At 38.0% G+C, this 12781-nt stretch overlaps 1 protein-coding gene across 1 annotated transcript in view; it reads right to left on the bottom strand.

The window, feature by feature from the left end:
- KCNH5 (potassium voltage-gated channel subfamily H member 5) overlaps positions 1–12781 on the bottom strand; it is a gene marked incomplete at its 5' end in the record, with an annotated part of 249833 nt that overhangs the window by 65999 nt on the left and 171053 nt on the right. Inside the window, one exon of the mRNA XM_081093539.1 lies at positions 3324–3576. Coding sequence (XP_080949665.1) covers positions 3324–3576 — 253 coding nt within the window. The remainder of the gene's footprint in view (positions 1–3323; positions 3577–12781) is intronic.

The following is a 12781-nucleotide window of genomic DNA, read 5'->3' as shown; positions in this document are numbered from 1 at the left end:
GACATATTTCAATGTTCCAAGCCACAATTTTTCATGAAAAAGTTATGAATATCTGTGTACCAAAAAGCACAGCAACAATCACTACAAAGCACAAACTACAGGAGGTGCAAAGAGACATAGATCAGGCACATTAACAAAGGACACTCTAGCATGCCACTCCCCACTCAAGGATAGGAAAGAAGTAAATGTATAGAAGACCTAACCAACTTACTTAATAAGGTAGAAAACCTAAAGATATTTCTCAAACTTTGCACCCTGATAATTTCTGGAACTTTTCATTAAGTTTGCAATTATTCCAAAAATAAGCAGCCAAAAAATGACAAGAAGGAGAAGGAGGCAAAGGACAGAGGAAGGGGAGGGGAGAAGTAGGAAGGAGAAAGAGAAGAAAACACAGGAGGAGCTGGGAAGGAATGGTCATCAAAATGTCAGGAGTGACAACTTTCCTCTTTCTTTCTTAAAACATTAAGCAACCATGACCATTAAAGAAGCCCCTCCCCTCATTTTTAAGGAAGATGAAGTATTTTTTAAGTTAGAATAGTCTGAAAGCATGCACTGTTGCTCAGTGGTTGAGTGTGGACCCATGAACCAGGAGGTCATGGCTCGATTGCTGCACAGGGCACGTGCCCAGGTTGCAGGCTCAATCCCCAGTAAGGGGTGTGCAGGAGGGAGCTGATCAATGATTCTCTCTGATCATTGTTTTTATCTCTCTCCCTCTCCCTTCTTCTCTCTGAAATCAATACAAACAAAACATGCATTCTCAATGAAACCACCCTGAGATATCATGAAATGGAGCCCATGTGATGACCTGCAAGTCTAGAAGCTGGCTGAGTTAGGGAAGGCCCTTCTAGCAGGTTGCAGGCCCTTCCAGCGAAGTACAGGCAGCAGTGTATACCCAGCTACAGCTGCCTGGAAGGTGGAGCCTGCAGACTGTGTGAACACAGGGTGGGTCTGAGTCACGGCAGACTCACTCTTTGAGGCACATAGTGCAGTCATCTCTGTCTGGCAGCATCACACCCCCTCTCCTGCAGAAAGTCACCAGGGGTCCACAATCCTAGCATACAATCCCCTCAGATCGCCTCTCCTCTAAACCTAGACTGGAGGAAGGCTCAACACTGAGAGGAGCTCCAGAAGCCTGTCTCCACATCTGTCTCTCCACAGATTATCCAAATCACAGACTGATAGAGAGGACAGGGTCATCCTGGGTCTCATGGGCCTATGCAACCCCGCCGGCCCCTCTGCAGTCTCTGTCAGCACCTCGCCTCCCTACCTCTCCTGCTTACTTCTGCCTTGGGAAGATCACTTCCGGATTTAAAACATTTTTTTAAACAAAAACCTTCTGACTGCTTTTTGGCTGAACTAATCCTTATTAGAGGCAAATGAAAGGTTGCCAAAGAGGTGTACATAGAGTTTTACTCATTAAGCCCAGAGATGAAAAGTCTCTGACTCCCAAGACTTTTGAGGGGGATAAACTAAAAGCACACACTCAAGGAAATAAAATGTGACAGCAATATGATGAAATTGGCCCGATACCCAGAAGCCCTGTGTTCATTTTTACTGTGTCACTAGGCAAAACCAGCTACCATTTTATTTTAAAACAAAAAGAAAATGCATTCTGTCTGTCTCACTGAGCAAATGATTGCAGCTTAACAGACCCAGCACTGAACTCAGGGCTTTCTCCATCCCTCCTTTTAGAAAAAAAAAAAAAAAGTTACCAATGAAGAATATAGGCAACGCAAATGGCATGAGCACACAGCTGAGCCATTTATCACAACAGTCCTCAGGATAATATATTGGATGTCTGTTCTCCCACCTGCCATTGACAGGAACATGCAGGAAAAGAAAATACAGCTGTTTGGGGCTTGTGTCTTAGCCTCTTCTGTAAGCAAACAAGAATGGCTATAGTATGGATAGGCTTCATTTTACCACAAAGGATCGTTCTGACAAAATGTGCACTTGCTATGAAAGATTACATACAACTCCTTTATACTCCAGGAAACAGAACCGAACAAGCACTCAGTAGCATGAAGCACGCACAGCGCTGACTAAACAGTTAAGAAGAATGTTTGCAAACAACAGTGTTCAGCCGTTTGCCACTCCACCATCGCCTCTAACTCTTGCACAGTTCCGAGGACCTGTTCTCCTGGGAGGGTCGCCGTTTCTCAGTGCTCAGTTCCTCTCTGCCAGGTAACTGGGCTTTTTGAGATCCGCTCCTCCTTTCTGTGCTGGATTTTGCTTTTGCAGTTGCTAAAACACATCAGTCAATCTGGTATTAACGAGAATAAGTGGCTTTCAAGCGATGGTAGGTTGACCTCAGAAGCTAAAAAAATCCAATAGTTTAAAATTGAGCTCATTTTTCATGAGACACAAGCCAGGAAAAATGTGATCAAAATGGAGTTGACATCCTGCAATTCTAACTTATTTTACTTGAGGAAAAAGCCAGAAATGATTCTCCTCTGACTTTGTTATTGCTTCCTTTTATAGCTCTGTGGGCTTCATGAACTTGCTGCTGATATCGGAGCAAAAAAAAAAAATAATCTAAAATATCACTTAGCATTTGTTCAACCAATACATATATTACACTGTCCCCAAACATGTAATTTAAAAAAATGTTTTGTCATGTACATGTATTGCCACTGCCTTTTTTTGTTAGTGCAACTAATTACTAGGTCTCTGAATTTTTGAATGAATTTATTATTAGCCAAATAATTTTCCTGGTTTGTGAATGGACAAAACCAGTTTTAAAAGCCTAAATCTACTTGCATTGTGATTACTCCAATATAGTGGGTCAAATTCATTTATTTCCTCATCACTTTCAGCTCACTACTTAGGTCCGCTGTGATGAGGTGAAAAGATTTAGAGTAAGATGATCTGTACTCGAGTCCTCACTCATGTACTAGCTGGGCAAGTCACCAAACATTTTTGGGCCTCACTTTGCTCATCTCTCAAGGGAAGTGTTGAATTAGACAGGTTCTATTGCCCCTCTGAGACCACCATTCTAGATTACTAACCTGACAATCACTCCACAAGCCATTTCCACACTTACCAACATGGAGGTACAGCCACCGTCAGGCTCTAGTCTAAAAGGTACTATCCTATTGTTGCCAAAGAAAGTGTAGTCCAACCCTCATGTAGCCCATTAGGCTGAGACCAATATAACGTTCCTTGCTGAAGCAGCATTACTAGTTTTCACTAAGATTTATGGTCTGATCAGTGACCCAGTTTCCAAAGTCAGCAAGCAAAGGAAATTTCTCTTAAGAAACCTGAGAAGCAAAATCTCTAAACCTGTTACGCATTTGCTACTACATTAAGAAAGTTCACAGTACCTAAAATAGCCACCACCTCATCATCCTGGATGACTTCCAGGGAGCCTGAGACCACAAAGCAGAGGGCATCCACGCTTTCCCCGGCGTGGTAGATGAGGTCCCCGGGCGCGCAGTGAATCGTCTGGAATTCCACCGCCAAGGCGCGCAGGCACCCATCGCTGGCCAACCGAAAGGCAGGGTGTTCATTGAACACCTTGCGGTTTAGGTGAACACAGATATCAGCTCTCATGTCCTTCGGGCAGATGGAGAGAACCTGAAGAACGTGAAAGAGGAATAAGTGAGAAGAAATGAGAAAGGGGCTATTTCAGAAAAAAAAATGTCATCCCACAGATATTTATGGACTATGACAAAGTCTGTGACACACTGTACTTGATACTGGGAAGGAAGAGTTCAAAGACACAGTCCTGCTCTCAAGGACCAAATAATAATCCGGTGAGGTGGGCTGATGAGCAACGGACTCTTTCAATACAGTACCACGTAGTGAAACATAGTCTGGAGGTCGTCAGGAAGAGTCTCAGAAAAATAATAATAATAATAATAATAATAATAATATAACTTCACCCAAGGGCCAACTAAAATAGGGCGTTAACATTCATTTTAGTCTAGTCTCTATTTTAGAATGTTTTATAACTAAATTAAAATTCAGGATAATGTACTATATTCTACATCAGAGGTGGATTTATAGAAACCAGTTATAAGAAAACAAAATCAACAAAAGCACCCTTGTGACTTCATTTGCTATCACTGGCTGCTATAACTCCACTTTTTCTGTGTATTTTTCCACTCAAATGTTTTATTTTGCAGATGAATTTATACCCAGGAAGTTAAAAGTGTATCCACCAGCCTTCTGTAGGGCTTGGGCAATTGCAAATGTCAATGCCGGTAAAGTGGGCACATCATCTTTGCTGGCAGCCCTTGCATTCTGGCCTTTGACTCCTAAAGACTGCTGAGGACAGCAGCAGAATTCAAGCTCTAGGCATCCCTTAGAAGAGCCAGGGTTAGGGAGCTTTGATTGCCGACAGCTTTCAGACAAGGCAATTAAAGACCCAGACTAAAATAGACATTATCCTCATATTTAACCAGGGCATCATCCAGCAAGATATGGATGTAGAAGTCAGTACTACCCAATTTAAAGATACATGTGCAAGCTCGCTTAGAACCTTCTCCCAATTCCCTTGGTTAACTATTTTTTATAATCAGAAATTATTTTCTTTGCTAGGCTTTCAATCCATCAAGCTGAAGTCTAAGCTGATCCCCCATCACCCATTAAGTTACACTGAGTAATGTTTTCCTATAAAATAGTTTTCTTTCCTACACTAATTGCATTTTAACCTTTAAAAATTACCTAAAGGTTAAAATAATCCCCTGATTGTTCCTTCTATTTGGAGCTCAATATCAATGAACAGTTGGTTATTTCCCTGTGTAGAAAAGTCCATCATAAATGTCAAGACCTTAATTAAATTATGCTGTCAGTATCCCTTCCCTTAACCATTTTTAAAACTGCATATATCATTTTACATATATAGTATATCTGTGTGTGTGTGGGAGGCGGGGGGGTTCATACTCCTTTGAATTCCTATAGGTAACAGCAATTCAGCCAACCTAGCTCTCTGAAGAAATCTCATCTTTAGGGAAAGGAATGCCTAGCAGAGCTTCAGAAGCAATTGGCACTTCATTTCCAAATCAGTTGCTTTTCATAACAATGTAATATTTTATTTAATATATTAATGTTTAGTGACTTCTGACAGCATTATTCATTCAATAGCTACCATGGGGTATACCACTGCATTAAGTCCCTGGAACTAGAAGAATAAATATGACACTGAATTTGCTTTGGAGTAGATAACCATGTAGCAGGAGGAGTTAGGTATGTAAAGAGACAATTATAACACAATGAGAAAAAATGACAGGGCATCGTCAGGTGACATGGGACATGTGCTGCTTAGAAGTCATTACTTATGACTTAGAGGTAGCATAGAAGATTGTGCTCCAGAGGATGGGTCAGGGTGCAAATCTATCACTTACCACCTCTGTAACCCAAGGTATTTAGTCGCTCTAAACTTCATCTGTGAAATGGGTTGATAGTGTTTATTTCATAGGCTCATTACTAAAGTTAAATGAAAGGGCTTAAGCTTAGCCCAGTTTAGCCTTGCACATGGCAAGGGCTAAAGAAATGATAGTTTTTATTAACCTTATTGAAAATGAGTATTCCCTACAAAGTTTATTGTCACTTTAGTTCCCTACAAAAGCAATTTGCTATTTTTCCTTTTCTACCCCTCTCTAAACTATGTATCTTGACTGTTTGATGAGATTTAGGCACAATTAAGAAAATATTTCAGCATGAATCTAAAGTTATTTCAAGGACTAGCTAATGTTAATATTTTTCTCAAGTTGAAACTAAAATGAATGCTAGGAAAGCAAAAAAGTAAAAATAATTTTAAAGTACACACACATTAACATTACACTGAATAGCTTAATGGAAAAATGAATAGTTCTTCTATTCCATTTACTTTGCAGAATTTTCATTGTCTTAGATTCATTTTGGTAATAGTCATTTTATGTTATTTTAATTCTTTCAGGATTCATGCTGCAAATTACATTTTCCAATGTTAGCAACATTCTCTGTTTAGTGGCATATCAAAGAGAATTTTTATTAATTTAAGTGGATCTTTCCTTTATGTTTTACTTCATTTATGACACTGATTTATCATTTTGATTGGTGGTATATACTAAAGTCCAGATGTCATAAACCAACAAGTTAAAACTTCATGTTAAATAGACCAGAGCCACACCTCTGTCTCCATACCTAGATAGCATATGTGCCTTACATGGTGTGTCTGCCATCCAAATATGAGTATAGTATTATTTTTTTCTATAAATGAAGGCACTAATAAATGTCTTAGGTAGTAAAAATTTAGTTTTAAGTGATAAAATTATCATTCAAGGTGTCACTAAGACCTGGCCCATTAATCCCAATTCAATGCACTTGGCTTTGAATGTCATAGCCAATCTCTTGTAAGTTACCTAATGGGTATCTCATAGTTATAAACAAATGAAATTACATTTCAGTAGAAAATATTTAAGTTAAAGTGACTTTTATTTGTCTCTAGTGTTGATTATTTATCCCCTCTTCATATCAAGATACTTATAAATTAAAATTGATTCTTAATTAAGACAATATGTTTTCTCTTTGGAAGAGCTATGGCTGCATGCATATAAGGAATCATTTTTAGAATTCTGCAAATAAATTCCTGGGGTGGGGGGTGGGAGGACATGGTCGGGAAAAGAAAACTCTTTTGAAATTATTTATGATACCAGTCCCATTAAACCTAAGATCAAGAGGTATCTTAACAGACATCCTTCTGGCTCCAAAGATCTAACGGTCAACACTGCAACTAGAGAACACTTAGTACAACACAAAATGATCATTTTACCTTGCTCTCTTAAAATATCCAATGGCCTGCTTCCCCAGGTAAAGCCAAAGTCCTAACCAAGCACGCAAGCTCTTTACGATGGGAGCCTCCGTCAGCCACATCTCTTACTACCCTGCTCCAACCCTGCATCCAGCCACACAGTGTTTCTCGCTCTCTGAACCTGCCATACCCTCTCATGATTGCCTTCCTACACGCTGTTCCTTCAGCCTGTCATATCCCATCATCCCCTTCTCTGCCTAGTCACCTCTGATTCATCCACAAAGCACAGACCATCCCTCTCTTTGCCATAAGTTCAATTTATAAACAGCTCTATCATAGAATTGGTAACGCATAGAAAGGGAAAACGAGAATAAGAGTGTTGTGATCTCCATTTTTTTTAAATAATAGCACACAATAGTAACATTGAATTATCAGAGTTGAAAGGATTTCAGCCTAAGGATTTCAAATTTTTTACTTTCAGCAGTAAAGTCATTCTTTGGTTTTTATAATGAAATATTCCTTATGCCTAATAGATAAAGCTGATACAAGTTGAATTATGCTGAATGAAGCTCTGATGGGACGGTAGACTCCCAGGCAGGGGTCCACAGGGGCACATCCAGCCATTCATCTAACTCATAGCTAACAAGTGCTAGTCCTGTGTTAGTTACATGCTGGCTACTATGCAGGCCACCCAGATCCAAGAGCAAAAACTTCAGAGTGCCTGCCTTGCTGGAGCTTCCACTCAGGAAAGGCTTTAAAAAATCACTCTTCCTAGCCTAATGCCCCATTTTACAAATGAAGCAAATGTATAGCATAAAGGTTATGAGATCTGCTCGAGGCCTCTCCATAAATTACCAGCAAAACCCAAAACTCTTGACTGCCCACTCTTAAGCCATGCTCCTCAATGAAGCACAACCAGGAATAAAATAGAACATCTGGCACTTTCTGATGTTTTCTGGTTCTTTAAATAGTACAAAAATATAAATGGTGATTTCTGAAAATCATTTAGTGTCTAATTAATCAAACTAAGTTTACTTATTAAGAAATCACGAATGTCACCACCACCACAAAACTGCCTAGATTTCTTTGCAAATTTGTTTTCATTCCTAAACCCTTTAATTTTAGCTCCAATAAATGTATTATGTTTTAGAGTGTCAGTAAAGACATAACTATTCATTGGTAAATCATTTATTTATGCTATTAATATTTGCCAAAAGGAAGTCATCTTATTAGAAATATGAGTTTTAGTATATTTATAAAAAGGACCTTAGCTAGATACTAGTATAGAGTAAACATTTGGTAAATCTCACTCTCCTTAATTCCCTTCCCCCATCACTTTCATCCATTGTGGTATTAGTAATTTAGAGAAAGCTTAGAAGACTGAGCATAATTACTTTAATTAGAGGCCAAGGAGTTGAATCAAGATCCTCTAGAAATTGTTTGTCTGGAGAAAGGCAAAAGAAGAAGGCTTTCTCATCTCTTATTCATTCTTTAAATATACTTAAAAATGTATTTTAACAACCATTATACTCCATATAGGAAATAAAAAAACATAAAGAAGAAAATAAATTTTCTGCATTATTTATACATATTTATATACCATTTTCATAAAATTTAAATCTCTAAAGGTTGATTTCCTGCCATAGCCACCCGATATCACATTAAATCATTTCCCATGACACGACCTAGTGACTTAAAAATATAATTAGAATCACTGCATAATAGTCCATTATATAATTGAACACAATTCATTTAACCACTGCATTATAACTGGATATTAAGATTTTTAGTTTTCCCTTTCATAAATCAAGTTGTAATAAGTACCCTATATTGATAACTAATTGTTTGAGGATAGGTTTTTTAGAAGTAAAATTAATGGGTAAAATACTATAAAATCATTTAAAATCTCTTGACAAATCGCTTTTCAGAACAGGTATATCAAATTACACTCATACCAGTAGTGTATGAGAGTATCCTAGTATTTTTAATAATCCTCACAAAATCTCCATTTGGCATTTGAAGAGAAAAGGCAATTTTATGTGAAAGAGAAGTAGATTTATATAGTGTAATGACATAGAGAGCTGGAGAGTTTTAGTCTTACCAGAGGTAGTCTCCTGCCACTGTGCCCTAGTTCAATGACCACAGACTGGTCAGTTTTAATCAACCTATAACCAATTCCTAATGTGAAAATGGGGCTGATAGGGATAATTTTACTTTAAGTGCCTAAAAGTAGTCAACTAAACAAGGCTCCCTCTTGAGGTCCATTACTGCTCTAAAGTAAATTATTGTATTGATTATCTATAATCAGGAATAATAAAGTGTCAGCTATTTTTAGTAACAATTGCTAATAAGTGAAAAAGATTCCCCTGTTTTCTTTCTTGGGACAAAGGAATATATGCATTAACAACATTTTGCTAGGCAATGCAGCTACCACTGACATTCTTCAAAATTATTGATTCTTTTGGTGCAATTAAGTTATGTACTGCTGATTAATGTCTCCTCACCAATCCAATGGGTTGGTATTAAGTTAGTAAAAATCCATGGGAAGAGGCAGGCAAATGACATTTAAATATCAAACATTTTTACAACCCTTCCTGGGAATGAAGTACTCAAAGAATACCAATAAATGAAGTAAAGTTCTCTACAGGCATTCAATTCTCATTCATTTAATGGGAAGAAAAGAAAGCTCACCTTATTTAAAAATAAATAAATAAAATTTTAAAAAGCCTTAACCCCATAGCCATGTGCACCAAGGGAGAGTCAGCTGTTTGAATATATGTCTTCCAACTTCTGGGGTTATCAAAACCTCCAAGGAATTAACTCAGAAACAATGAAATGAAATAAAACCAAAGTACATTAACATCCTTTATTTAAACTGAAAGGTCATATTTAGACCAGTGAGAGATTATAGATTAAAATTCATGTGTTTCACTTTAGAGATAAATTTCCTGTGAATGGACCCCATGTACAAAAGTAAGGCTTAAGATTTTTTGTTTAAAATTATAGAGAACCAATTCTATCAAGTTGTTCATGGTCCTGGTTTTGCAGTATTGTGACTAATGGAAAAAAATTGTTACCATTTTTTAACTTGTTAAATAAAGCTGCAGATGTTTGGGGTCACTAACTTTCCAAAGTGAGGGCTCTGAACATTTAGATTTTCTATTGTTCTCCATTCTCAATCTTATTTTTGTGCTTTTTAATATGCATATATTTGACTAAATAAGAATACATTTCTTATTTATCAAAAATATTAGAAATATTTTCTAAAATTAGAAATATATTTTAAAATATATTTGATTAATTATCCAGAGTGGAAATAATATTGGAAATAACCTGACCATGATTTTTTTACAGTTACCTAAGACAAATGAGGTTTCCCAGCTCCTTTAAAAGAATGAGTTCCTCACATACATTGTGGGTGGAAGTGAATTGGTACTTCAATTACTTGGCTATATTGACAAAAGTTAAATATATATATATATATATATATATATATATATATATATATATATATACACTCTAGAGGCCTGATGCACAAAAATTTGTGCACTCGGGGCGGGAGGATGTCCCTCAGCCCAGCCTGCACCCATTTGCAGTCCAGGACCCCTTTGGGGATGTCCACCTGTAGACTTAGGCCCACTCCCTGGGGGATCAGGCCTAAGCTTGCAGTCAAACATCCTTCTGGTAGCCAGGGAGCCTTCGGGGGATGCCGACTAAAGGCTTAGGCCCCCAAGGGAGCTGTGATGAGGAAGCTAGGGTGACAGAGGAGCCACACTGTCCCGCCCCACCGCCCTGGGTCAGGTCGCACACAGGACACCCAGACAGCGGACAGGTGGGCCGGCAGATCGCACTTGCCCCACCCGGCTGCCCTGGGTCAGGTCACACACGGGATGCCCACTGTCCCGGGTCTCAGATAGCAGGCCTGGATGGTGGCAGGGCAGATGGGATGGTGCTGTCCCACCCCACCACCCCGGGTGGCAAATAGCAGTCCCGGATGGCGGCGGGGCAGGCAGGATGGCGCTGACCCGCCCTGCCTGCAGTATGCAAATTAGCCACCATCTTTGTTGGTGGTTAATTTGCATATTGTGCTGATTAGCCAATGGGGGTGTAGTGAAAGTATGGTCAATTACCATGTTTGTCTATTATTAGGTATATATAAATACCTTTAAAGGTCATTAGTATTCTTTAATATCCTAGAAACCAAACCATCATCTTTTTGATATAGCATGCTCCATTAACATTATTTAAAGCATTTGGAAGAAATTAGCCATAAATGAATTTTGGTTTGTGTATTACCTACATTAATATTTGTCACCACTGTCATCATAACTGAGAAACTAAACATGTCAGTAACACTAGTCATAAATCAAACCTATCGTAATTCTTATCATCCAGAAAATAGCCATAAGTAACAGAGTAAGTAATAATGCCTGTGAATAGGAGAAAAGACTGTCACAGAGCATGTAGAATTTTCATGTAAAAGACACTCTCAAATGTCACTTAATGCTGCAAGCAACCCTTCCAGAGTCCCAGATCCTGCAGCTATGACCTGGTTTCTGCCCATGGCAAATCAAAGACAGAAGGTTGATAGAAATTTTGCTGGAGGTGAGAGTGCTAACTCTAAGGAAAGGCAATAGATGAGAGCTTAATGCCAAAGAAATATTCAAAAACCTGAAATGTAATGATGAACATATGGAAATCAAAATTTAAAACAAAATTCCATTTATAATTCACAAAATGAAGTACTTGGGTATAAATCTAACAGAACATAGACAGGATATGTATCTTAAAAATACAAAATACTGATGAAAGTAATCACACAACACCTAACTGAATGGAGAAATATATCATTTTAATTAATTGCAAGACCCAACATAGTAAATATGTCAATTTTCACCAAATTGATGTGTGAATTTTATGCAATTTCTATCAAAATCCCAGCAATTTTTGCTATAGACATAGACAGAAAGCTTATTCTAAAATTTATATCAGAAGATATATGGTAAGATCTAGAGTAGCAAAGACCATTGATAAAGAAACAAAGTACTAGGAATCACCCTACCCAATCTTATGACATACTATGTAGCTATAATAATAAAGACTGTATAGTATTGTCGGGGAAATACAGCATTTTCAAGAAAGGGTGCTGGAGAAATTGGACATACACTGGGAAAAAAAAAAATTCAACCTAAACCTCACACCTTATACAAAAATAAACTCAACATGCATTGTGGATTTGCCCGGCTGGTGTGGTTCAGCCATTGAGTGTCAACCTATGAACCAGGAGGTCACGGTTCAATTCCCGGTCATGGCACATGCCTGTGTTGCAGTTTCGATCGCTAGTAGAGGGTGTGCAGGAAGCAGCCTATCAATGGTTCTCATCATTGATGTTTCTCTCTCTCTCTCTTCCTCTACCTTCCTCTCTCTAAAATCAATAAAAATATATATTTTTAAAAATGCATCATGGATTTAAAAATAAAATGTAAGTTTATAAAACTTGAAGAGAATGAAAAGATAAACTACAAACTGAAAAAAAAAACTTGCAAATCATATATTCAACAAAAGACAAAGATCTAAAATATATAAGAGCTCTTAAAACTTCACATTAAAAATATCCATTCAGAACATGGGCAAAAGACATGGAAGGATTGATAGACTCACCTTTCCCTGGAATGTAATTACTAAACTCACCCGTCCCAGGAATGGCGATGACTTACTGTAAATGTGATATGGTCCCAACTCAGAAGGAACACCTTGTATGGACATATACATTGACTAACCAACCAGCTCTCGCCAAGTACCCCAAGCCCTTATGCCTTCCTCATTCTCCTTTTAAAAAAAGAGTTCTAACCACTGCACGGGCTACTGCTCTCCTTTTGCGAGGCAGCCCGGCAGGTCTTTCCTCTAATAAAGCCTGTGTCACCTGGTTTTCAGCCTCAGACTGATCTTTCAAGGATGTTTCACTGAAAATAATATACAAGGTGAAAAATAAGCACAAGAAAATATGTTAACATCATTAACCCTTTCAAATTAAACAGACAGTGA

The sequence above is a fragment of the Myotis nattereri genome (genome assembly GCF_964212035.1).
Source record: "Myotis nattereri genome assembly, chromosome: 1".
Lineage (NCBI taxonomy): Eukaryota > Metazoa > Chordata > Mammalia > Chiroptera > Vespertilionidae > Myotis > Myotis nattereri.
This window is presented reverse-complemented; position numbering and strand designations above follow the sequence as displayed.